Here is a 27,832-nt window from a genome sequence, read left to right on the forward strand (position 1 = left end):
AAGAGGGCCACATTCTGATGTCTGTGTATTGTGAGGAGTTGAGAAGATCATCTTGTGATGTATGTGTATTAGGAGGAGGTGAGAGGTTCAGGTCTGATGTTAGCGTATAAGAAGGAAGTGATAGGTCCAATTTCTTATGCCTGTGTATTAGGAGGACGTGAGAGGTTCATGTTCTAATCTCTGTGTATTAGGAAGAGGTGAGAGGTGCATGTTCTGATGTCTGTGTATTAGGAGGAGGTGAGAGGTTCAGGTTCTGATGTCTGTGCATTTGTAGGAGGTGAGAGGTCAATGTTCTGATAGCTGTGTTTTAGGACAAGGTGAGAGGTTCAGGTTCTGATGCCTGTTTATTAGAAGAAGGTGAGAGGTTCAGGTTCTGATGTCAGTGTGTTCTGAGGAGGTGAGAGGTGCAGGTTCTGATGTCTGTGTATTAAAAGGAGGTGAGAGATACCTGTTTTGATGTCTGTGCATTAGTAGGAAGTGAAAGGTCAGATGTCTGTGTATTAGAAGGAGGTGAAAAGTCCAGTTTCTTACATCTGTGTATTAGGGGGAGGTGATATGTACATATTTTGATATCAGTGTATTAAGAGGAGGTGAGAGGTCCAAGTAGTGATGTCTGTGTTATAGGAGGTGGATGGTCCTGATTCAGATGTCTATGTATAAGGAGGATGTGTGATGTCCAGGTTCTGATGTTTGTGTTTTAGGAAGAGGTGAGAGATCCATATTTTGATGTCTGCATAGTAGGAGATCTAATGTCCACCCCTCATGTCTTCATGTCCATATAACAGAACAAGCTAATTAATGTACTTGTTTCTAGAAGTGACAATTAGGTGGATGTAATACATATATCTCTTTCTTCATGAAAGTGTAATTTTATGTGAATAATAGATAATGTAAGGGAAAATATGAATCCTTGTAGTGAGTTTGCGAAAGGAACAGAAAACGTCCTCGGAGTGAACCACCCTGCCTCTCTCACCTTATCCTTCTCTTCATCTCTCACCCTCTTTGAGCCTGATAACTTTTTCTCTCTCGCTCTCTCCCTCCCTTTCTTTCTTTTCACTTCCTCTCTCTCTCTCTTTTTCTCTGTGGTTACTCATATGACGTCAGGGGAGAGGCTCCAATTCTCTCTCCCTCCCAAAAATTCCTGCTCCCCCCTCCTTTTTCTTCCCCTCGCTCTCTCCTCCTCTCCCTCCCCCCTCCCACAGATCACCCAGTCTGGTTTTAAAGGAAGGTAGGAGTGAGAAATGGCACTCTCTGCCCTGGCTAGAAAAGACACAGCTGGGCTACCAGCAGACAGTAGCCACTAACTTTCCTGGGGCCTCGACATGCTGCTTATCACAGGTACCCAGCTTCTACAAAGTTTTACATCCATCTCTGTTTTTTCCTTGCTGTCCATCTGGCTGGGCCGCTTCACTCTTCACCTCCATCACAATCACAATGCTCTCTGACTTATTCCTCCTTTCTCTGTCCTAAACTGTCTTTCACTCCCCCTTATTCCTTCATCTACATTAGTTCACTGTCTATCTTTCCTGCAGTGTCAAACTTCATCATGCTTTGTAAGTTGCCACTGACTTTTTGCTTGCTTACATTCACTTATTTTGAAATATGTCCTCTTTTTCGTTCACTGACTGCCAGCCATCATTCTTAGCGTGACTGTATCCCCATGCTTGTTGTCAAAGTTGGCTTTTCCTTCTTTCTCAAAAAAAAATGAATGCTGTATAGTACACACCTTTCAGAATGGAGTGAAGCATGGAAAATTGGCAAAAACTAGATAAACTGAGGTGGCTAAAGTCAACAGGAAAACTAAGAGGTGTGCTTAGGAGATAGGTAGCCACAGCGTCTGTGTCATTTAAGGGTGAAACATGAGAGGGGCCCTTGAGACAGACACTTGTATAAGAGTGTCAATATCAAAGACAGATTGTGACATCTCTCAAAGTTCCCCACCCAGAGCACTGACAAGCAGCACTCTAACACGCAGCTTGTCTAACTTGCTGGGCTCACCGCCCTGTCTCACACAGCTTCCTTCAATCTGTTCTGATGTTTCTAATCTTCTAAATATTTTCACACCTTGGTCCTCTCCATGTCGCTGTTTCACTGCATCTGTCCATCTCTCATTCTCCAGCACTGGTCCTCATTTCTGACTCTAGTACTCTAATATACTCTTCAACTCTCTCCTCATTCTCTTCTCCAAATATACCTCTGCCTTCTCTTCATGATTCTACACTAATTTTATAATTTCTTCCTCATCCTTGAGAAATCCTGCTTGTAACAGCTCTTCAACATCTCAGCTACACTTTTCTCTGTTGTATCTTCCTGTGTCTTGCTGATATCTTCTCCAGTTACTATTTTGCTTTTCTGAATCCTTTATATATTCTCTTTTTCTCTGTCCAATTCACATTTTGCTTAATTATTTTTTTTCTCCTTTAAAACTGTCTTTCTTGTCCTAAATATGCCAATTTTTGTATCTTGACCTCAAAATATCTGTTTTCCTCATTTTTGTTACTTGTTTGCTCTTCTCTGTTTTTTTTTTCTCCATCAAGAGCCCTCAGTCTCTGCATTGTTCATCTGTTTGACATCGTCATATCTTTGTTATGTTTTTCTTTCTCTTTGTTTTTCTTTTATTGTGTTTTATTTGACATTAGCTTTTTAAGTGACTTACACGCTGTTTCACATTCTTATATGTATTTTGCTTTATTAACCTCTTTTTAAATATTATCTCATGTCCTCCCAATGACCATTTTTTATTGGAATAAATAAATAGTCCTGGAAATGTTCAAGGACTTTAAGGAAGGAAAGTTGTTAAAGAAGATGTGCTGGACCCATCTCTAATTTCATATTTTTGTCCGAAAAGAATCTGGAATACCGTTCACAAATTAATTTGTTTTCTTAGCTTTGTTGTTTTTGGTTTTTTTAACTATTTATATTTGGTTTATCTCCTCTACTGTTTTCGTCTTTTTTTTTTTTGTACTTTTTGTCTTCTTTTTCCACTAATTTCCGGGGTACAAAAAAAATCTGGCATTTTTTAGGAAGTTGCAACAAAGGTTCCTGAACTCTTTCAATACTGAGGATAAAAATGTTTTGGAGTTATGGAGTTTTCCTATACCCTATGTCGTGTTTTCCATATAATATCCTAGTACATAGTTGTAGACAGGTTTCTTTGATTGCAATCTTTTCTATACCTCTTGGTCTGCTCTCCTATATTGTCATCTACTGTACGTTTCTAGTATCTTGTTCCTTCTTACACTTTTTTTACTTTTTGTCCCTCTTTTCTGCCTGCTTCCTCTCATTTCTGCAAGGCTCACATATGCTTCCCATTACATGTAAAAACAGAGTGAGGAACCAAAATAGAGATAGAGGTGTCAAAATATGAGAGCAAGAAATGAGAAAACAGGTCTATGGATTTATTTATTTTTAATTATTTTCAGAATTCCAACTCGGTGACCTCATACAATTTTCTGTTTTCACACAAATTTGCCGCTGTTTGCCAGCAGCGCTAGATACGTAGGTTTTCTGTGTGTGTGCAGTCAGACGGTTCTTCAGGGAACAGTGCTTTCAGTGGGCGGGCTGTGGGCCAGGTATAGCTCTTCAAAAATATAGAGAATGTTTTACAGCTCTTCAAGTGTAAACATGCCTCTTAGTTGTATCCTCTTTTTGGTTTCAACTATGAAATGTTCTGCAGAATACATAAATATACATCCAGGAATGTGTAGTTGGAACAGGTTGGTGAATTAGTGGTACAAGAAGTAAAAGAAATGCTCTGCAAAGAAGAGCTATTAGTTTTTGGATAGTAAAGGTGTAAAGACCAATATGTTCAGTTCCCATAAGAACAAAACCTACTTGTACTCTCGAGTACAAATATTTTTCGGGCGCACCAAAGATCCTCTGTTCTTAAGCATTGTTCCATTTTCAATTAATAATATATTCATTTACCCTTGTCTTCATTTAAAGTATAAGGGTTGTTATTAAACTACAACTACCAGTTAGGTGCTTGAGCAAAATAATGATATGTAAATATAGAAAATCTTTAAAGTTTTATTACTTGGCAGTATAGACTAGTTATTCAAAATATAGGATTATGACGTCCAACTATAATAAATACGGAGATTAATTTTTTTTGAGGGTTATAATCTGTTTTAGAGAGTAAACAATAAATCTGATGTAAATCAATTGTAAATGTTGAAATATTGATTTAGAGGTATGGTGTAATTGTGGAGGGGACTTTGCAGAACAGAAAGCTCTTTTAGATAAATTGGATATCGTTAGTATAAATTGTATATATTTTTAATATATTACAGGAGTTTTCCAGATAAGCCCTGCTATGTTTCTGCATATTTAGATTTGTACACATAATATTTTAACTGTTATTAAACGGCCGTAGAAAAATGTGATTTTGTCCAATCAATTTTGTATCAGTGAAACTATGCACAATGTCTGAATTGATCATTAGAAAATAATACGCCAACGCTTGGCAGTTATGTTTATTCCCGGGCGTATAGGACTTTCCATCCCTGGAAACAAGTATTTAAGAATATAATTGCAGATACATTTTTTTTTGTAAAAATTAATCATACATCTAGCTAAGGAGCGGAAACTAAAAATCATGCAGTAGGGAAGTGCACCAAAAACTGTCCTGCGATCTTTTGTCTCTGCTGGTCTATAATTAAGAAGGGGGAGTGATTGTGAAACGTTTCAACAACTTTGTTGAAAATTGCTTGTTTAAAATGCCCATCAGAAATTCCATCATCAAGTTTAGTAGGCTTTTATTTGTGAAATTATTGTGTGCCTTTATATTAGACATATACAATGGGTAATACCTGGACATTCTGTGAATAGATCATCTAATTGTGACATGTCTGTTATATTTTGTGCTTAATATGGTATATGCAGCTATTGGCAAATGTTACTTTTATACTGATATTTTCCTTTTTCCTCCTCTTTTTTTTCTGCTGTTTCCAACTCTTACTTTGTTTCCTACTTTGTCCCTGCACCTGTCTCTCTCTTTCTCTTAAACTTTCTCTTTCTTCCCCTCTTTTTACACTCTTTTCCCATGTACTCTCTCTTTTCTCTCTCTCTCTCTCTCTTTTTCCTCCCATACAAACTGGTCACTGCCTGTGTCTGAAGAGGGCTCCAAAAGAGTCCTATGTGCTATGCTGATGTCTCTCTTGCACGCGGTTTCTATCGATGCTTTAAATGTAACAGACCCTCTCGCTCGAAGCTCAATTCAAAAAAGCTACGATCTCACAAAATATCTGGAACACCAACTGCGCTCTCTGGCTGGGCCATACGTGAGTATCATGCTCTTCTACTACCTTTGTTTCTCTTATGTTATGTGACACCAGTATGTCTAGTATGTAGTCTAGTATGTTTGTTAATCATCAAAAAGCTTTCACAAAAATAAGATTAATTGTATGCTATTTTCCATTTATTTACAAACACTGGGGCAAGGCAGTGGAAGCAAGTGGAATTCCTGTAAAAGGTTGTTTGTAGGAATCAGGTTCAAATAAGAACTACATATGTTCAGAACGCAAGGGATTAAAATAAATGTAGTTTTATGGCATATTCCTGATTGCAAAATATGATATGTTCCAATGGGTGAGCGGCATGAGACAGCAATAGAAATGGGGCCCTTCTCAGCCCATAAACAGCGGACATAATTGACTAATGGCGCCATAAACATTTGTATCAGTGTGGTGTATGCTGTATTGATGTTTCATCACTATTGACAAAAAGGTAAGTTTCTGCAGCAGGAAAATTGGAAGTTTAGTACATTAGTTTGTTGGGTTTTGTTGCTGATACCACCGTACAATACAAGTCTATTCTGGATCTTCTGCAGAATATATTATGAATGTGCAGTGTCAATTCTGCCCTCCTCTAACGCTCGCACAATGACTTACTTGTAGCTCATCAAGAACTGACACAGACACTTGTTAGGATGCAAGTTGGCCGCTTTATTTGTAGATTTCATAAGCAGAGAATGCTGTTAACACATATTTTTATCTGCAATTATATATCTAGGCTATATATACACCCATATCTATCTAATTTCTTTTGTTACCACTAGCTGCATCACACATGCAGTGGCCTTGAAGATCTGGTTAAAAAGATCAGCCACACCAAACACTATCACCCCCTCTGGCCCTTGCCTGTTCCATACCACTAGACTCCTTTACCAATGTAGGGGTAACCCACATAAATTACGACTCACACAAACCATGCTGTGACATATAATTTTGCATGAAACTACTTTTCTCCACACCAGGCTAGTTTGGGAGGGCGGGAGACGTTGCTACTACTGTCTGAAAACACACATCCCCTTCTCTCTGTACATAGCTCCACTCTTCAACTAAACTCTCTCCCTAGCTACTTAACCAACCAATCTCTTTACCCTGCAATTCATATATTCCCATTATAATTTCTATCTCAGTCATGTTCTTCCACTAATCTTTGCTTGTTCTAGGGTCTTCTGTATGTAGGTTGTCAAGGAATAGTTGGAACAGAGTGGGATACTGCAGGAATTTAGAGACACTCGTAAAACTAGTGCCACATGTACACATTCCCATAGGAATTAAAACCTAATTGCATCCCTGAGCACAGTGACAATGTATTGTTTAGCACTGTACAAGAAAATTTGTATATTGTTACAGTGAAGAGGGTCCTTTCACATGGGAATCTTCTTTTATAGTCCAGAAGAAAATTACAAATAATAAATCCGAATAGATGCCAGCAACATATCTTTACACCAGGCCTCCAGTACCCAGCAAAGATATGCCTCCTAGGAAACGTATCTGGGGATACGTCCAAGTCTCATTAGGTTGCGTATCTTACTCTATTCAACATACGCTTGCCCGTCCTGATCCGCCTCTCCAGATGTAAGGGGCCTCAGACAAAAATACAATAAAGTTTAAATACAGACACACTTTGGTGTGTATACGCAATAAGGAAATGCACATAATTACGCCCCAGAAATGGACTTATGTCCACCTCTAAATGAGCCCCTATGCCTCTTCCTGTATAGCTGCATTGACCAACATACATTACGGTGGCATTTTAGAATAAAAAAGGTCTGTACTCATCCTCTTAATTATAGTTAACTGATGTATAAAAAAGAGTCCCAAGTTATATAAGAACTGATTGCACATAAACTGATATAGATGTAGTGTTCTGTATGCAGCAATGGGATAAGTCGATAGTAAAGTGCATGAATCTTTTATTATTCCTATATGCCATAAGAAATATTTAGTTGCTGCACCTTGTATTGCCCTGAGCCACTCTGTTCAACTACCTAGAACCAATTTTTCATACAACCTGGGCCACATCTTAGTGAAAACACACAGGTGTGAAAAAGGAACAATGTTAGTTTTAAGCTGAGAAGAAAAAAATGTAAAAGGCTTGGATGGGGGCAGTGTGAGGTCAGTATTTAAACCCCTCATTAGTGGCTTTGACCTTAGGGATTTTTTTTCTAAGACATACAGGGGCAGATTAAATTCCCTGCTTTGTTCTTTAGAACAACACGGATTGCACACTATTACGGCTACTAGGGTCATTTTAACGCAGATTTTTGCTCACGGCTCACAGAGCAGTGAGGAAAAATCAGCAGAGAAATTACCATATTAACGGTTATAGTGCGTGGGGAATTGAATCTGCCCCACAGACTCAATCTGTTAATAAAATAGGCTCAAGCAAAGCACTAATTCTTGTTGCTGCGGCATTTAATGTAAAATAAGAAGGATACAGTACATTCCCTCAGAATGTATTAATTTAATATTTAGCATACCCAATTAATGTCAGTATTTTGTGCTGACATCCAATGCCTGTCGTTATCAGTTATAAATACTTATGGGACCATTTATCTATATGTGTCACTGGAATTCCTCCTTTAATGTGTCAGTCACTGATCTACAGACAACAAAAGCTGCTATATTTGGAAAAGGTCATAAAAACAGCATAAGTTAACTCGGGAGATGGACTGTCCCCCTTGTGCTAGCCATAGCTTATTTAGATGTGATGTGCAGATTTTATCTCATGCGCACCAAGTACATGCTATTCTCCTCTCACAGGAGGTGCTTCTGCAAACTACAAGTGTGCCTAAGATTGCAGAAAAGGATGAAGAGGTGCACTTTGCAAAAAGTCCAACTTCCTACAACTTTAACAACTTTAGAACTCCCTTTTTCATTAAATAAAATGTTTCCATTTATCTACTAAAATACTGCTTAGTTTATAATATTTATGCGAGCTAGGGGAAATCAGAACTGTCCTTATTACACGTGTCACTTTTGTGTGTTTGAAGATTTTCTTTACTTTTGAAAAATTGTGCCTAAAAATATACTCTAGCAGCTGCTCCTATTAAAAATAAAGAATAAAAACCTGTGCGCCTAATCCATACTTTACAAGGAACGCCATCGCTCCTCCCAAGTCCTGCTACTGGCTGGTGCAAACTTCTGCTCCTCTGCAAACGCTGCCTTCCTGCTCTGCAAACCCAACAGCTAGATGCACCTCTGCAGATCAAGAAGCACTGTGCTGAACCTTGGTTGTTTTACGACCTCGGTTTTGTAGCTTCAAGGCCAGTAGAGGGCGAAAGTCTCTTCAATAGTCAAAACTTATTTTGGGCCATCTCAGTGCTACATTGTTTTAATATTCCTCCATAGACTTTTCATGTGCATTAATCTGCACTGTGACTCATAATAACATGTTATATATAGGATTACATGATAACCGTGGTGTATACTTGACATTTGCATTCACTTGGCGTTATATTGCTTTGCATGTTATAGGATGATTTTGCTAATTACTTTGGGAGTCATTTAGAAAAACTCCCCCAACCCATGCAGAATTGGCCATGACTAAGGAAATAAAGCTACTTTATAGTGTGTAAATGCGGACAAACACATACAGTTGGAGCAGAGCTTATTGCAGTGAATGGTGATCCATGACAGCTTCTCCCTAGTTCCTTTTCAGTAATGCTTACTCTTATGAATACCTCTTTAAAGTTTCATTGTGAGTCCTCTGAGAATATTAAAGTGTCTATTATATCATTCTTCTAAGATAAATATATATATACAAGCCTCTGAGAAGGGCTGCATATGTCATTAGGTACAAGTCTATGGACAGCTCAAGATGAAAATCGGCTTTTCCATGCTGCTTAACATAGATTTTTTTCCTTATTTTGATTTAACGTTAATTGTATTACTTGGTAATGTACAACATGCAGAGATGAATTATGGCAGCATATTTACTGAGTGTTGCAATGGGTGTGGTAAAAGACTACATGTTAATGCAAGGGCTGTAACTGGGATGGTTGAGGCTTTTAGAGACAAATGGAAGGTGCCTGAAGGCTCCTGATATTTGAATATTATTTTTTTAGGGGTTTTGTCATGTTTGTTTTATTATAAGATTTTTTTTTCTTTCCACAAGACAAATTGTCTTAAATTTAAAATTATTTTTTCAAAATATGTGAAATATTTTGCGATCTGTAGTGAATGATTCTTCACAGGGATAGAGGGAGGGCCTGAATTTTCTGCACCGTTTAGCACTTTTTGGTTTTTGCACCTTTTATTTGCACTTGGGGCACGAAAGCTCTGATCTTGGGCTTTCAATAAAATATTATTTTATACATGTAATTTGACTTTAGGCTTCACCAAAAACAATATCCAACCTCTTTGAAAGAGCAGACCCTGTAGATTTGTCTCTACTTACCCATCCTAACCAAATCACCATCACTTAATCTTCTGTTGGGAGTTAGTTACTGTATATGGGCTCTATTCAAAGATGAAGGAGGTGAAGTTAGCTGCAATCTGCCATAATATAAAATAACTGTTATTATGTCAAAATATGTTTGTAATTTTACTAATAAAACTATGCTTTATAGATTTAAAATATTTTGTTCTGATGATATACTGTGGCTGTTTACAGGGAAGATCTAGTATGGCTGTACCCTGCAATCCCATAAGGCTCTCTGCAAGTCAGGTAATGCCTAGTGACATAATAATGACATCATTGAGTTTCCCCAACATCCATTCAGCCATTGAACCCAGAGGGACTCAGCATTTGCATATTCAACGCACAGGTTACGCAACTCTGTACAGGTTATTTACGAACTGCAAAGAAAATGCTTTTTTATTTATAGCTGATTGGAACATTTTAAGGTATACATGAACTACCCAGTAAAATTGACATGTGCCTTCATTTTGAGGTTTGCGGATACTCCTGAAAATGTGTATGGTGGAACCACTACAAAGCCTAACTTATGTCCACTTTAAGACTCCTTCTTCATGCATGTCATCAACTTGCATAACATTTTTCTCCTAAAATACTCCCCTGCTTAGCCTCATTCATGAGAGTGCTGGGACATCGGGAATGTATTTATTACGCCAGCTCAATAATTCCATTCTGCAAATTGAAGCCTGGGAGCACTTGTGCGCCTTATTCTCACTTAACTACCCAATCTTTTACCTATCAGCGGTGCAAGCTTTTTCCCTCTCGTGGATGTTGACATTTTGGTCCCCTCACAATTTGATGGACCTTGAATATTTTTTAAGGGAAGAGTGGTATAGAATTGCAAAGTCCAGGGGTTAAATGTATCAAATAGCGATTTTTTTGCAAATTGCCGATATCCGACGACTTTGCATGGTAAATTTAAAGTGGCAATAGCTTTAAAGGCTACTTTTGCCTTTAAAGCTGTTGGCACTTTAAATTTACCAAGCAAAGTCGCCTGATATCGTCGATTTGCAAAAATCACTTTTTTTATATATTTACCCAAAGGTGTGCGAAGTTGACAGAGGCTTATTCTTAGTGCTATAATAAAAGCAAAATATGCTTCCATAAAGCATTAGTTTAGTGGTGTGCACAATTGTAGTTTCCACTCCTTTTTCCCAACAAAACTCTCCTATTTGTTTATTGGTTGCAAGGTCACATTAAGGGTGAAAAAAGGTCTGACATGGTTTATCTTCATTAGCTGGACCAGTAATAGTGATGGGTTCCAGTGCTGATCAATAAAGAAATATGTAAGAAGAACAATAACATGATCTGCAGCTGCAGGACTGGTTGTCTCATGCATGTATCCGCTTTGTATCTTGGGTGGTAATGCACTAAAATAATATATTTTTAAGTAGTAATAGGCATAGGCTAGATATGGTTAAATACTTTTTTACACGCTACCAGGGATTATATATGGAAAAGCTATTTAGAGAATTAAAAAGATAGACGTGGAAAGGTTTTATTAGAAAATACCAGGAAATATGCGGGTCGGTTATATAAAGGGGTGGGAGGGGCATACACGTCCTCAGTGGTGTATACACATAAACACAGGTGCAGATCAGTATACATTGCTTTATAAGACCCTCTCGTCTCCACGCTTTTCACTCTCTCCAGTTCTCAAGATGTTTGGCTCAGTGCGGTCTAAAATGAGACCGCTTCCGTTACACTGAGCCAAAAGAGGGCGAGAAACAGAGAGACAGATGTGTACAGAGTAAGATAGAGATTTAAAAGCAAAAAAGAAGAGGGGGAATCCATGGCGAGATGTACAAAAAAGAGCGAATGAAGCCACACAGTGTAGAAAAGAAAAGGTCTGAGGTAAATATACAGGAAGAAATCAAACAGGCAAAGGGTTATGAGAGTAAGATTGAAGTAAAAAGCGGCTGTGTTTTTGCTGAGAGAGCGCCTGGTTATAATATGAGACATGGCAGCGGTCTCGCTTTCTACACACTGTGTAAACTTTGTGTGATTAAAGGCAGCGCTCCCTATCTGTCTCTCTTCACGGACCTCTCCAACTTGGCTCTCTCTCTCTTTCCATCCTCCCCCTTCTTCAGCTTCTCCCCACCGCCTGTTTCTCCCTATTCCTTATTCCGATTTCTTTCTCTCGTTTCTCACGTTTTCCTTTTCTTCCTCTCCCTGGATTTTTTTTTCCTCACACACTTCTGTCACACTGCTGTGCTCCTTCCTGTCATGTAATTATATCTGTATTGCCCTGGGGTTTGGTACAAATTACAGGAACATCCTGCATTATGGGATCTGAATATTCTCACTGGGGGTAGGACCTTGCAGAGGCAAAAGCGATTGTCACAGTATCTTTCATACCTGGAAAGAGGGAACTCTCAGCTCTGATCCTGAAACTCTGGGCTTTTAGTTACATCTCAGGGTCATTCAGCAAATGGGCCTTTACAACAAACATAACAATGTCTTTTTGCCGTTGATGTTACATATTCTATGCTTTACAATTTCTGGCAGCTTTAAGAACTTATTGGTTATTTCCATACTTATAATCTAAAAAAGGAAATAACGGTTTAATTTATCTGTATATTTAATTGAGATATAGTGTACAAAAATTCTAATGTTAGGCACAGGTTCAGGAAAAAATGAATTTTCTTGTAAAGATGAATAGTATTTGTTTATTGTTTATCATCGGATATTGATATAGCTCCTCTGAGCTTAGAGACTAAGCAATCTATTTGTCATAGGGAGATTATCATAGGGGGAAGAGCCATAAATCCTTTTCACCTGAGATAGGGCTTCTTTATGTTTACCAACATAGCTATCGCCGACGGTTGCCTTTGCCAGTGCCTCCTGTGATAGGCTTTGCATGGGGAACCTATGTAAGAAGGACTGCATTGGTACCTGTACCGCTGCAATCTACTGTTTGCAATTGCCATCTCATGACGGCGATTGCATCAGCAATAGAGGAAAATATGCTTTATTTAATGAAATAAAGCATTTTTCCATTTAAATTATTTTAAAATTGTTCATTATTTTTTTCCTTTCAATTTTTTAACTATATTGAAAATTTTCTTTGAATCTGCTACTGGAAGCCTATGATCAAGCCTCTAGTGCAGTGTGACCTGGCAGTGCAGGGCCACGCATGCACAGAACAGCTCCCCTACTGGTCAGTGAAGAGGTAAGTCTTTGCTCATTGCCGAGGAGCTGATTATCGTTCAGCTGCACTGGCGGCCTTTTAATGATAATTAGCAGTGCTAGAAGACTTTCTATCACTGCTTTTTGTTAAATAGAGCCATAAATTCTCAACCACACACACTCGTGTCCAATTAATCTACCAGTAGATTTTTGGACTGTGGGAGGAAACCAGGGCACCCACAGGAAACCCACACAAACATGGGGAGAACATACAAACTGCACACGAATAGTTTCCTGGTCGGAATTTAGCTGTTTAAAAGAACACTGTTAGCATGCTGCCCATATAGTATATATTATCTCTGAAAGTTTCCGGTGATGAGTGTCTGTAGCACCAATGTTTTAACAGTGTCGTCCACATTTTGACTATAACTAATATGGGCATTTTAATTCAGCCTTTGTAAAATGCATTCTTATCAGTGCTATGTAGTTTTTATTTATTTCTTGCAATATAAATCAGACTCTATAAGTGATATTAGAAAAAGTGTACACCATGACAGTGAGACAGTCAATAGGAACAGTTCATTTTTATATAGTAATCTTATCGTTCTTATGCTATAAATACTGTAATAGTGGACTGTAGAAGAGCAGACTGTAAGGATGGTTGGAGGCAACAAAACACACTTGGAAAAAGTGGCAACCTCTGTAATCCCCAGTGGGCTAGGAAGAAAACAGAAGAGGGGCAGGACTCCAATGTCTGCTTTGTGCTATTGCGCATGCCCAGATCCCGCAAACCGGAAGTTTGGCTTTTCGCGCCGTTACTTTCAGTCAGACACTGAAGGGGACAAGTTGAATCGGAGTTAGCTGCGTGCCACATATATATATATATATTAGAGGAGTCTGCCACAAGTACCTGCACGGTAGTGCACTGTGTTAATCCTGCATCATATGTATATCTGCATCCACATATATGAGTGCATAAGCCTGCATAAATATCTGCATACAGGGACCTGTACTGCCAAAAGTGTATATTGCCTGCTGTACTACAAGTCAACCGTTGTGAGTACCTGCTTTCTGTTGTTATCCACTTTAATAAACAGAAACCTGTTTAAGTTGCAAAAGCGTTGTGGCTTAACATCCACATTAACACCGCTGAACACCTTTATCAACATCAAAAGGTATAACCAACACCGGGAAGGGGAGTGTCCTAACAGACAGTGAAAGTAGATGTGGGCATTGCTTGGTAAGATCATAGATGAACTTTATGTTGTCCTAATTTTCATTTTTAAAATGTTGGGGATTAAAATTAGGGCTGTCATCAGCTTGGGGATGTCCCCAGATTTTTACCTAGTACCGACAGCACAGATTGACCATTCTCGAAAACAGACACTCTGCCACTGCAAGGTGCAGGAACAACCTATCATTGTTGCGAAAATATGGTGAATTCTGGAAGCTCGTAGCCTGCAACGTAGGAGAAACAAAGGAAACAATCACCAGTGATATTTTTCTCTTGTGGTGATCCAAACTGGATGTAATGCAAAAAAGTCTTTGGGAATAGGGCAGGATTGATCTCTGACATGTCGTGTATGCTGTCCACACGGACTACAATAATATATGTAGAATAGAGATTACCGCAAGGGAATAATGTCGGTATCATTTTGTTATGTTGTACAGTCCTTCCTCTTGTTATTTAGATCACTATTTGCAAAGTGTTCTAGCAGCATTCTCCTATTGAATTGAGTCCAGGATAACATATCACAGATAGCTCTAAAATTAGTGTGCTGTTTTATTTTACCTAAAAATTTCTTACTTTTCCCAAATTTAGGGTTACCAAATATGCTTTTCATGCAGTCTCAGCACCACAAACAGTAGTATGTTTTTTAGCTTTATTTTTTTTTATTATTGCATTCACATGAGACCTCCCTTGTTTTGTTTTTCTCTTGTTTTTTTAAATCGAGTATTTCTATTGAAAGTTTTCACATAGAGGCGCGCGCTTATCCAATAGAGATGATAGGCTTGTTAAATTGGATAACAGAAATCTATGGAGACTGCAGTGATCAGTGTTAGACATGTTAAGTCATCTTTGATTTCTCCTGCTTTAACCCCTTGATATATTAAAAGAAAAGCTGTGATAGCCATTCTCTGGAGAAAGCAACTGTTTTTTTCCAGATTTTTGGCTCCTCGCAGCTTAGTAAATAGACCCCTTTGAGGTATTTATGCAGAGCTTCTCTACTCTCGTACATAAGTTGTTCATGCTTTCATATATCATTAACCAATGCAATCAATTGTGAATGTTAGGTGCCTCAGGTGCCATCCAACATCTAGCGAGTATGACCCTAGCCAGTGTTGTCAATTACAAATATATTTAAATAATTGTTTACTAAAACACTCCTCCAAAATAAGGCCAAAGAGGTAAATGTTAGGGCAAAAGGCAGGGGTTGCTACCACTGTGGAACATATACATTTCCACACCTCTTACCAAAATCTATGCACAACAGGCAAGCTCCAGGCCATGTGCCAAACAATACCAAAATGGATAGGGTAAACCCTATGAAAAATATAGGAATGCACTTGTTGAAACCTTAAGCAGGAGGTAGCCTCTTTTGTGCTACGGATCATCAAACTCCTGTCTTCATCTGAAATTTCACCCAAATCTTCTGCCCACTTAAGTCGAAGAGGATCAAGAGCTTCAGGTGGCACGTGAGGCAATAGGAGTGCATAAAGAGCAGATATCACCTTACGTGATCCCACCTTGCGCAAGACAACAAGTTGAGGAGCAACCTCACCAAATTGGGATCTAAAGACGTGGCGCAGTTGTAAATGTCTAAAGAAGTATAGGTTGGGTAGTGAAAACTCGGATCTCAACTGCTTGAAAGATTTTAGTTATTTATATAAACCTGGCAAAGGGTATGGATCCCCATTCTCTGCAACATTATGTCTTTAGTGAGCTTTGTCAATTCCCTGAGCCAATTGTTAAATCAGAGAGGAGTATCCGGATCGTGGCCTTCGTCCCCCATAAGCTTATGGTCCACTGACCAAACGTATTCTAATGAGAGCTACTTCATGAGACTTATGCCTTACCAAGAGTATATGCAATGGCCCCTGTGAGGGGTCTGTCGCTCATCCCAAAAAGTGTCTCAAAGATGTAATATTACCATCTGGGACAGTCCAACCTATAGGAAAAATATTGGATTTGGTCCAGTTTATTCTGAGACCAGAAAAATTGCCAAATGCATTTACCATCTCGAGAAGGTTAGTCACAGAGTTGTCAGGATCCACCAGAAAAAGATAACATATTATCATCATAAATCGCTATATTATCAGTGACTTCACCATACGAAGACTCTTAATATTTTGGTGGAAAAGTATGTGACAATTAAGCAGTTCTATGGCCAGGACAAAAAGGACAGCCGACATATTCTGGTCGCTGGCACAGAGTAATTAGCTTCAACAAGCAGATGAAACTGTCTCCCACACCAAAAGGAGCCAGTGCCTGCCACAGATATTCCCATTCGAGTCAAAGGCCTTGGCACTAACTAAGGACTCCACCATGGATCTGTCATCCATCTTCTGGGTCATCTGTAGATGAGTGTACAGTCATGGTGAAAGTTTTGAGAATTACACAAATATTGATTTGTTGGTTTAACCTTATTAAGTCTAATGGATACAATTTTAGCTAAAATTTTGATATCTGTGGTGATGAGAGATATGGGCTGTACAAATCTGGATATAGAGGATCCTTACACTCTTTAAGGATCATTATTATAAGGGGCTTGGACATAGAGGAGGGCAGGTTCCCGTTTTCTAGAAGGAGGACGATATTATCCTGTAGTTTAGGTATAAGAAACTGCATAAACGTTTTATAGACCTCAATTGCAATACCATCAACCCCTGGGACGTTTCTGTTAGGAATTGTGGTTATAGCCTGATCTATTTCTTCCTCCATAATGTGAGAACTCAAAAACTCAGCAGTATCCAATGAAAGTCAGGACATCTTGACTTTAGGTAGTTTGTCCGCTAAGAAACCATATATGAAACTTGTGACATATGCAATTGTTTATATAAATCAAAGAAATCATTTGCGATTTTATGTCCCACATAATACTTTGTGTGGTGGCAATCTACAATGATGATCGTCCTGGGATCGTCCTGTTAAACATTTCATCCCTGACAAGGCAAGCAAAGTATCTACCACCCATATCTGCCTAGAAATACTGATTGTGCCTAGACAAAAGCCTTTTCCGATTAGATTTATCAAAGAGATAATTGGACCACTCCCTCTGTTCGTACAGCCAGTTTAACATGACACCTCTTTAGATCTTCTCTATTGTCCACTCTAACAGAATCAATGTATAATGTATCTATTTGTAGCATATAGGACAACTTCTAATAAACCCATATTCCATAGATCTGTTACAGTTGTCTGTCAGAAAAGACATCCCAAGTGTTGCTTACAATAGATAAACAGTAAGGACATCACTGAATATTATCTGTTCTAATGCAATAGCGCCTATCACTCAGCAGTAGCTGTATGCAACACTCATTTCACTAAGAAATGGCAAAATACCAGAAATGGAACAGTTCTTGGACCTCTCACCAAACCCAAAATGTATCATTGACCGCGGGGACCCATAAATGACAGCGCACAGATATTTCTCTCCTATTAGTGTTTGTAAACATCCTCTTGGTAGAAGATGTAAAATAGTATAGTATATTTTTGATTGTTTATCAGCTTCCTTCTACTTCTTTGTGTGATTTTCCTCATTGCTGCTAGCAAAATATTCAAAGAAGAGAGATGACATAGATTCAGCAGGCATTCTAATAAAACATAGATCACATATTGTAGAATTTGAATTTATCACAGAATAACAGCACCTGCGTCACTACAAATATAAATTTCAAGCTAAAACTGGCAACTTAGAATTACTTTTAGCTTTCTTTAAACAGCAGTGTGGAGGATAAAAAAAAGCATGAAACACAGTGTAAGTCTGATTCAATTGACACTTTGCCTGGATGCACACTGGAACATTTACGTCCAATAATCGGGCAAATCAGCTGACATACAACTGTTCAGTCGCAAGCCGGGTTAGTGACACGATGGTCAAAAGTCGTTACAAAGTGTCGATTGTCTTCTCATTTGATTGGTCGTACTGTTTAATATTTTCCGACCAAAACACCTAATGATTATGTAGTATGTATAAATTTTCGATCGATCCTTGAGCAACTGCTGATAGTTCCCCGAGATGCAACTCCTTTGGGGGCATGTGTATGTTAATTTCTTATGTCTGTACCAGTTCCATGTGGTGAAGTGTCTGTACATCACTCATTTGGTAATTAGGTGCTTCTAGCAGTAAAGCAATAGCAGGTGTCTATTGCATTAATGTGTACAGAAAAAAAAAACAAGTCCCCTTGGGCCGGTTACAAAACATAAACAGGAAGAAGAATTTCGCAACAAAATTCCAATGCAGAACCTTAAAGGGATGTTGTGGAGTGTGGTGTTGTATGCAATATTGAGAACATGGAAAAGGGGAGAGGTGGGAGTGGGGGAGATGGAGGATGGTTTAAGACCAGGTCTGGGCTCCCCAGCGCCCAGAGGTCAAACCAAATAGAGCAATATGCGACCAGCTCCCTAGACAGAGCTATTCACAGGAATAGGGCGGAGATATTTTGGGCTTGATCAGGTTCTGGATTTTAACTGAAGAGACCATTGTAGATGAACCAATCACCCCAAATTTGGGAGAATTTATGGGTTTTCTTATTAAGGTATGCTGAAATTTTCTCCATGAATGCTAAATGCCAGAATTTATTAAGAAGTTGTTGTCTGGGGGAAGGGTTTGGATTTTTTCAATGTTTCGCAACAAGGCATCTGGCCATGTTGAGGATCTGAACAGACAATTTCTCTGAGTGTTTGTATAGGACCTCTATGGGGGAGCCAAGAAGAAAGGACCATGGGCATTTTGTAACTTGGACGGTAGTGACAGCGCTAATCATAGCCGCCACATCATCCCAGAAACAGGCTATTCCTGGGCAAGACCACCAGATGTGGACCCATGTTCCCCAGAGGCCCTCCAACATAAGACGGAAGTGGACCCATAGATTTTGTTCAGACGGGTAGGAACCAGATACTTGCATTTTTTTTAACAAGAGATGAGATGGAAGTCTTGGAGACCCTCTCTCTAATTGTCTCCCATGTGTCCTCATCTGGCGGTCTACCCAGGTCACTCTGCTCTTTATTTAAATTTCTTGGGCATATCGTTACATGGACCTCTTAAGTCATTTCAGCATTCTAATCTTTGCTCACTACAATATGGGTGTGAAAAGTCATTGCCTGGACGGTCAGTCTTTTGTGAATCGTCTAAAACGTGACTAGTGTGTACGCATTAATCGTCCGAGCGATTGGACCTTCTGTCGTAGACATTACGTCGGTTAGAAAATTCTTCAGTGTGTACCTAGACTTCGTTGTTGCTTCTTTGTAATGGGTTCTGAAAGATTCGGAAGCGGAAATACTTAAATATTATGTCTGATTAGAGAAAGCAAAGCTATCACAATAAACAATTAGTTTCCTTCTTTATACAGTGATTTAGCACTAATGAGTTATTTCGATCAAGGAAGTTGGATCTCTCAAAGACTTTGCTAGTTAGAGCAGTCTCCATTTAAATCAAATGTGTTAAATTGGCTAAGAACGTACATGTCTTTTATTAGTACAGTCATAGATTGCTGATTAGGAAACCACTAAACTATAAAGTGCAACAGGTTTCTGTAATGATCAACAAATCTCTAACAAGTGCAGTGTATATGAATTGCGCCATGGAGGGCAGGATGAGGGTGAATGGCCTGCTCTCCCAGGATACCTAGCTGGAATTTGAGTCTTCTGGAAATTCCGCGGAAGTTGGCAAGTATGCCTTAAAGTGTATTGTGATAAGAAGTTAAGCAGCTTAGGAATGCATATAGAAATAATAAAAAATGAAAATGCTATACAATTTTAGTACAAATGTAACTACAAATACCTAAATGGAATATTTTTCTGTATTATGAAATACTTGAGCACTGCAATATCATGTATAGAAAGCACATTATATTATTACCCTTCTCATCACATTATTGTAAGATTTACTTACCTGAGGTGTGACGTTCCCCTGATCCAGTGGGTTGCCCAATGCCTTCAATGGTTTGGTGCTGCTAAAAACTGGCTTATTTCAGACAGGGAAGCGGTAATGGTGCAAGTAAATCATCAAGGATCCCACCAATTCAGGAGATTGTTGCACCCTCGATATGTAAAATGCTGTGTGTTATCTTCATATAGTGAACTCCATCCAAAACTAAATTTAAAGTACTGGGTGGAGTTCTTTAAGTTTAAATATAACAGTTCTTTCTGGTATATTATTTAGGTTAATATTGTGTCAGGACTTGTTTGCTATCACGTTTCTAGGCACAAGAATTTAAGCAGGGTAAGGAAAAAAATGTTTATATACAATGGAAATGAAATGCAAAATATATTTTAATTGAAGCATGAAAGAAATTGATAAGATTTGCCCTGGTTTCTTGTGGTTTTTATTATTTCAGTTTTATTTATTAAAATACTTCATCATCATCATCATCACCATTTATTTATTATAGCGCCACTAATTCCGCAGCGCTGTACAGAGAACTCACATCAGTCCCTGCCCCATTGGAGCTTACAGTCTAAATTCCCTAACACACACAGACAGACTAGGGTCAATTTGTTAGCAGCCAATTAACCTACCAGTATGTTTTTGGAGTGTGGGAGGAAACCGGAGCACCCGGAGGAAACCCATGCAAACACGGGGAGAACATACAAACTCCTCACAGATAAGGCCATGGTCGGGAATTGAACTCATGACCCCAGTGCTGTGAGGCAGAAGTGCTAACCACTACGTCACTGTGCTGCCCACTTTAATATAGATGGCACCAAAATATGTTACTTGCTTTATAATAACAAAATTAACAATAAATCCCCCTCCCTAATTTAATAAAATTTTAACATTGAGCCATTTTAAGATCGGTTTTATTTTTACCTCTGATTTATCTTAGAGCTTTTTTTGAAAAGCCTTTATGTTGTAAAGTATTTCAAGGTCTGCTTCTTTAAGTTCCCAGAAGTGCTTACAAGTCTAGCTCAGAATGAAAACAAAATGTTCGGGGCCCAGAAATGGTACCGTGCCTTGGGCCTAGCAGAGTCTTAATTTGGTATTTAAAACCGCATCAGAGATTGCCAGCACGAGACTCCTATTTGTACTGAGCAGGAGAGTGCAGTCTGTGATGAGACTGATCCCTGTGTTTATTTGTTCCAGGAATGTCAGTACATAAACACATGGGATCAGTCAGTAGATATACATATACTCTGTGTGTACACACACAGATACACTTACACAACTACAGATTCCCCTAAGGCAATAATCAGCAATTTGTATACACAGGGTAGGCACAAGGTGTCATCGGATCCATGTATCTATGTATACTCTGACATAAACACTCTCTGCTGTATATACACACACATTCACATATAATTATCTCTTCAAGGTCTCCCCCCTTCCTCTGTTCGCTGACTAATTTTCCTCTCCTATTCGGCTCCTCTCTGTACGCTACCAAAAACACACTGCATGCTTCCCTTGGGGCTTGATTGCAAAACTAGTAACTCTTAGTGATGTATACATTGCCATGTACTTACATAACATGCAAATAAACAGGCTGACAACATTGTGTTATATAAGTAGACAGAACAAGACAGGTATGCTGTTGGAGTTTGATAGATGTGGAAAATACAACACATGCATTATATTCACACAGTCTTTTAGGATTGTACCTCATGATTAGTGTTCTCGGCATTTTTTAAATACCTCAAGTTTTCTCAGGCCATAAAATCTATCCCATACTTTCTTTTAGGTCCCGAATTAGGTAACACAGGTATAGAAACCTAGCTCAACTTGTCCTTAGTAGCTTTAATTATGGTAAAATAAGTATTGTACAGTAAGGATTTTGGATGGAAAATATGGGGACTGTCCTATGAAAATCAGACACATGGAACCCTACTCTGGTTAATACCTCAAAATGACTGTTTCCATTGTGAATAGGTGACAGGTACAGGTAGATCCTTTGTTGTGGCTCTAGTAGTAAAGTGACTCTAGCAGTCATATTGTAAGGGAAAAAGGATATAACGCTGAATTGCATTGACCAAGCAACAATATTTGATCACCACATGTCTCCTAAACGGAAGTATCTGCTTTAGAAATATTTTTTTCAGGTTAAGCAGTTGTCCAGTCTAATAGATGCATTGTGAGTAAGTAATTGCTTGGCAATAGGTAGGACTAAATGACAACTTATAGCCAATCAGATCATCACAATGCTCACAGCAGCACAGGATATTTCAGGAAAGGATTGTGCTGATCTTGTGAGAGGAAAGCTTTTGTAATTATGTTAGTGAGGACAGGGCTGTGTGTAACAGAGACAGTGCTCTGATATGAGGAGTGGAAGGTCTAAAGCTAATAGTTAGATTGGAGGAAGAAGAAGAGTAGTATAATTGAATCGCCCCATAGTAGGGAAGGGTTGGCAAATTTTAGCCAAGACTCAACTCAGCAGCCTATTAGGAACATTTTAAAGGAAAAAAAATGTAGATGGCCCAGTTACCCAGCCCAAAGTAACCCACTATGGGACCAGCCCCCAGCCCAGCCTGCCCCTGGGCACAGGCAATACCACTCTAGCCTCCCAGGCCACTGCTCTGCTCTCAAAAGAGCAGAATGTGGGTCTTAGCATGTGAAGGTCCAGAATTGCTGAGGCCCCTCACCTCCGGGCCACACTACCTTACCTTCAGTCACTGCTAAGAGACATTTTATTTTAACAGTATATCAGCTTTATTCATACTAATCATTTTCAATATGCAGAAATATGAGGCTCTTTGTGCAGAATAAGTTTTATGTTTTAAGTGATTGTTCATAGCAAGATATATTTAACCCTTATGTCAAACGTATGTATATGATATATAGTTGTACTGTCTCAAACAAACTCAAAAGTATTTCTTTTTTCTACCATCAGCTAAACTATCTTGGCCCACCTTTCAACGACCCAGACTTTAACCCTCCACGTGCTGGGGGACAGGAAACTATCCCTAGTGCCTCAGTGGACTTTCACATGTGGCGGAATCTAAATGATGGTCTACGTTTGGCAGAAAACCACCGGGCATATAGCCTGCTTCTCTGCTACTTGCGTTCCATTGATAGTGAAGTGGCGCGAACTGAACTACGAAGGAGTTTGGGGCGCTTTTGCACCAGCTTGCAGGGTTTGGTCGTCAGCATTGCCGGGGTCATGTCTTCACTGGGCTACAAGCCACCACAGGAACTGGCTACTTCTTCTCCGCCACCAGCTTTGGGATTTGGGAGGGGAAATGACTTTCTACGCAAGATGGAGGACTTCTGGCTACTGAAAGAGTTGCAGATTTGGCTCTGGAGGTCAGCAAAGGACTTTAACCGGTTAAAAAGGAAAGTACCGGCTGTTGTATCTTTCCGAATGGATTCCCGTGGCTACTGAAGCATTGTGGAGGATGCAAAAGATGTATAGTATGAGCTTATGATTTAAACAGTGACAAAGGGAAGAGTACTGCATAAGCAGAGTAATTTACAAAGATGCTCCATGATCTGCTGGGTGTTCTTGCCAAAGAGACAATTGATGTAAAGAAGATTATTTAAAATTTACCATTCACCAGGAGTCAAAGCCATGGTCACAGGAAGATGCCGGCTTAGATTTCTATTTTCAGAGCCTTTGTGGCTTGTTTTACCTGCAAGAGAAAACACATGTAACTGAGGGAAAAGGTTGTTAGCCAAATGGGAACACTCCCATTATATGACCCATCAGTGAAAAAAATGAAGATGCCTTGAGGCATTTGGTAATAGACTTCACGTGACAATGTACAATTTTTAGGTTACTTTACAGTTAAAAAGGGCTTTATAATGAGGTGAACAACCACTTTAATAGTATAGCTTTACGAGTAAGAGAAAACTTTGTTGTTTATATTCCCAGTTTATTTTTACAAATTTCTATGCCAAAGTTGTTTAACGGGAGCTAGGCCCAGTTGTCCAACCTTGAATAATGTGCAGTTTCTAGTGCCAAGATTTTGTATGAGCATAGTTGTTGATTAGTGCAGGTATTGTGCAGCCATTTTGTTTAACAGCAGACCTTGACATTGGAAGTTTTTAGTTACAAGCAGTGATGTAGCTCTACTCTATCTGCTCCAGAGTCCGCTGCTACGGAGGCTGCAGGAGCCTCAGCAGCAGATGAACCAGAAACGAAAGCCCATAGAGTGACTGCCCATGCAGGCTGTGAAGAGCAGAGTGCATTAGAAGCAGATGGAACAGCATTGCTGGGCCCCCACCCAAAAAATGTTTTTTTTTCTATTGGGTACTTTACTGGTATGTAAAAACTGGTCTATAAGCTGATATCATTGATAAAAGAATGATATGTGTTATGTTGGCTAATTCCTAAGTTTATACACTTAATCACAACATCAATCATAGTAGTTTGATAACGTCAAACACACATTTATTTAAAATAAGACTAGTAAACAATAAACTACAGTCAATATTGAGAGATAATTTAACTTTGTATATTTGTTGTTATGCTCCTCTTTCAGTATGCAGTGTAATGTAGTGTCTCTACAGCCTGCAGAAGTCACGTTCTGCCACAACTGTTAAGAAGAGGCTTAGGGGTCTATTTACTAAAAGGTGAACAGACTTATGACCACTTAAAATAGGTGTTTTCTCTAGTGATAGGTCTTTGCCATAAAAGGGATACTGCCAGTGATAAGATTTGCCAGGTTTCTCTGCAGATATCTTCCCCAAGTCTATGTAGCAACAATTGCGACAGTAAGAGTACCACCACAATCCTTGCACAGCTGACTTGGCAATATTTTATTGATACATTTCATTGATAAGTAATTTTTTATCTTATCAATCAATAAGCAACGATTGCAAATAAGCCTTATTGCCACACAATAATTAATAGGCCCCTTAGTGTTGGATACAATGAGACTGCAACTTGCAAGTGCTAATGCAAAATGTATTTTATCTTTTGCACTCTGCACATACATATGAGCATGCTTACAAAGAGAATAAACCAACACTGAGTCCTGATATGGTATTGTGACCCTTTGCAGAACCCTACCATTTTAAGTTTATTATTACATTTCTTTACAGTGTGTACAACGGTACACACCTGTTTGCTTCTAGAGGCTTACACAGCTTTCCTCTGAATAATCTGAGTTTAAACATCCTCAAGGTAGCAAAATAATACAGCCTGTCCTTGTGCTATAAAAGTTTTGTACCACTCTACAAATACAGATCAACCTCCAACTTTGCCCATTCAACACCTCTATAATCAATTTAAATATTTGTGGTTGTGGTTTTGCACTACACTGGGCACAAAATAACTCCTGCCAATTGATATTAACAGCATGCCTCACCGGCAACTTAAATTTGGTGCATACCAACAAAGCCACCATTTAATATTGCATTAGTGCCAGTGCACGAAACAGGCCCAAAGATACTACAACTTATAAAATGAGCCTGCTCATCATGAATTATCCACCAATCTAATCACAGACTTATAAAGTAAAGAGGAGCAGAATAACAGAACTAACCAAAAGCTAGTATCTGTATTTTTGATACAAAAATGGTCAAAATTCAATTCTATGAAATACAGCATAAATGCATTTTGATGACAGTTTCTTTTTTAAGTTAATCAGACATAACTTGCCCATACACAGGATTTTAATGGTGAATTAGACCGTTTTAGTTCTAATTGACTGTATATAACAGAGTGTATCGGCCCAAAAAGACGGCCGGTAAATTTAATGGTATACAAATCTAATGGTGTACAAAATCTGGCTGTTGGAAGCACTGAAAAGCTCAATCTTTTATAGTTGGCCACATACATGTATGTCCACATTTAACACTGATCTTGCTATATGTCGCCCAGTTCCGCCTGTGGAAGGGTACCTCTACAGTTGTAGGTGTAGTGCACTTATAAAATCAGATATGTTATCAGTGCACTTTCTATTTATCAAATACCATTGTTGGCTTGTATGTCCCAGAAGTGTACCATGATGCCGGCATGACCATATTTATTGGATGGGGAACTCTGTAGCAGTGGGATGTACCTGGTCCCCCAGATTTGGAGGTCGTAATTCTACCCAAGCATGCCCTCCTTAAACAGGTATGCTTTGCTGATGTTGAGTACCCTGCCAAGTCATAATACATATTGTAAAGATTCCATTCATCATTTAAGTAATTTAGGGTTATTAAATAAAATGTAGCAGAAAGGGTCAAAGTGCTACTTACAAAAATATCATTACCTTTGCGGCTGTTGCCATATTCTTTGTAAGTAATATTTTGCATCTGTCTTCAAGTGCCTTTATCATATGTACAAGTTCTGTATATGTAAAATAGTTGTCATTTTTGTATATACAAATAACCTATTTGTTGATTTTCCTGTGTAATAATGTATTGCTAGTGCTCATTCTGCTGCAAAACTAGAACAGCCTGATTAAATGGACTACAAAAATACAAGCCATATAAAAGAACTTCTAATAACAATCAGAAATATATATATAAATATAATAGATGGACGCTCGTCCACAAGAAGGCGGCTGCACTAGATGAGAGGTACCTGTTAGGCTCACGGCCCAAACATATGGATCTGTTCTGCCATCACTGGGTTCTGCTAGTGGGGTTGGAAGATGATTTACCAACATGTCTAATCATCTAATTTCAATTCATTATTATCAGACATTGTTTATTTGGGGGCCAAACACTCTGGGACCTATTGCAGTCTGTGGACAGCATAAGAGAGCCCTTCAATAGACATTTTGAGAGAGAGTCACAATTTTATCTCAACTAGGTTTAGTTCTAATAATCTCCTGATGCTTTTACATACACCTGCATATTTTTGAATGTTATTAGTAATACTTTTATATAGGGCAGCTTGTATTTAGATTTAGTGGTCCAGTTAGATTTTAAAGTGCAATATTGAAAATATTAGCACAATCAATACCTAGCTAGTACTTTACATCTTTTCATAAACATGTCAGAAGATGCATTTAATAAAATGTTGCAAATAGCACAAGTGTTCTGTTACCAACAGGAACCAAGCGGATATTACTGTCCAGTCTAATGCAAGACATACTAAAGAGAGCTAAGTTGGTTGTTATGGGTTTGTACAAATGTGCTATCTGCACCATATTATTACATGAGATTTATAAGGGTTGGATCACTCCCTTGCTTTTAAGCCGATCACTATATTTGACAGAGATTGGCCTGGACAATTGAAATGTGCAGGGCAGGCGGTTGATTGAATGAGAGCTACAGCTAATCCATTATGTGCCTCCTTTCCCAGCTCTCAACTGTTTCCTGGCTGGTCACCATTACAAATAGCCATCAACTTTAAGGAGGTGATCCTTACCCTTTAAGAGCTGCATTGATAAGTTTGCCCTAGGTACAGTTCATTAAGGCTGATTGGCTCTACATTTGTATATGTATGTGTGTTGTGTGTGTTATTAGCCCTCACCCTTCTTTGTATGTACATATTTATTTATTGCAGTTTGAATTGTTATTTATTTTCTCTTTGTATTTATTTTGGTATCCTCAGTGGTACTGTACCTACAGGTATACAAAGACTGTTTATATATACCTTTACCTATGGTATATATACCTATGCCTATAGGAAGGTCTTACTGTATATATCTAGTCCAGTTCATTCTGGACCCTGTTCTGCTGGCACCCATTATTAATGCCTAAAATGTGTGTTTCAAATGATACTATACCATGCATCATAGAGGTAAGTCTCTTTGTGTATATACACACAAGTACTTGAGGTATAAATATGTTTCAGAATGTATAAATAATGTACCCAATAGACCAGTCCTAGAGTTATCAATACAGGCATGCAAAGTGTCTCAATCTGAGTGTTTAATAAACTGATTATTCTTTATCTT

General features: G+C 38.6%; 1 protein-coding gene across 1 annotated transcript; it reads left to right on the forward strand.

Moving 5' to 3' along the window:
- The first annotated feature begins 1,202 nt into the window (after positions 1 to 1,202).
- CLCF1 (cardiotrophin like cytokine factor 1) lies at positions 1,203 to 27,832 on the forward strand. Its single transcript, XM_075217324.1, has 3 exons — positions 1,203 to 1,338; positions 5,119 to 5,282; positions 22,885 to 27,832. The coding sequence occupies exons 1-3, from the start codon at positions 1,323 to 1,325 to the stop codon at positions 23,374 to 23,376; spliced, it is 672 nt and encodes a 223-aa protein (XP_075073425.1). The 5' UTR covers positions 1,203 to 1,322; the 3' UTR covers positions 23,377 to 27,832.

Source organism: Mixophyes fleayi, chromosome 6 (assembly GCF_038048845.1).
Source record: "Mixophyes fleayi isolate aMixFle1 chromosome 6, aMixFle1.hap1, whole genome shotgun sequence".
NCBI classification, from domain to species: domain Eukaryota; kingdom Metazoa; phylum Chordata; class Amphibia; order Anura; family Limnodynastidae; genus Mixophyes; species Mixophyes fleayi.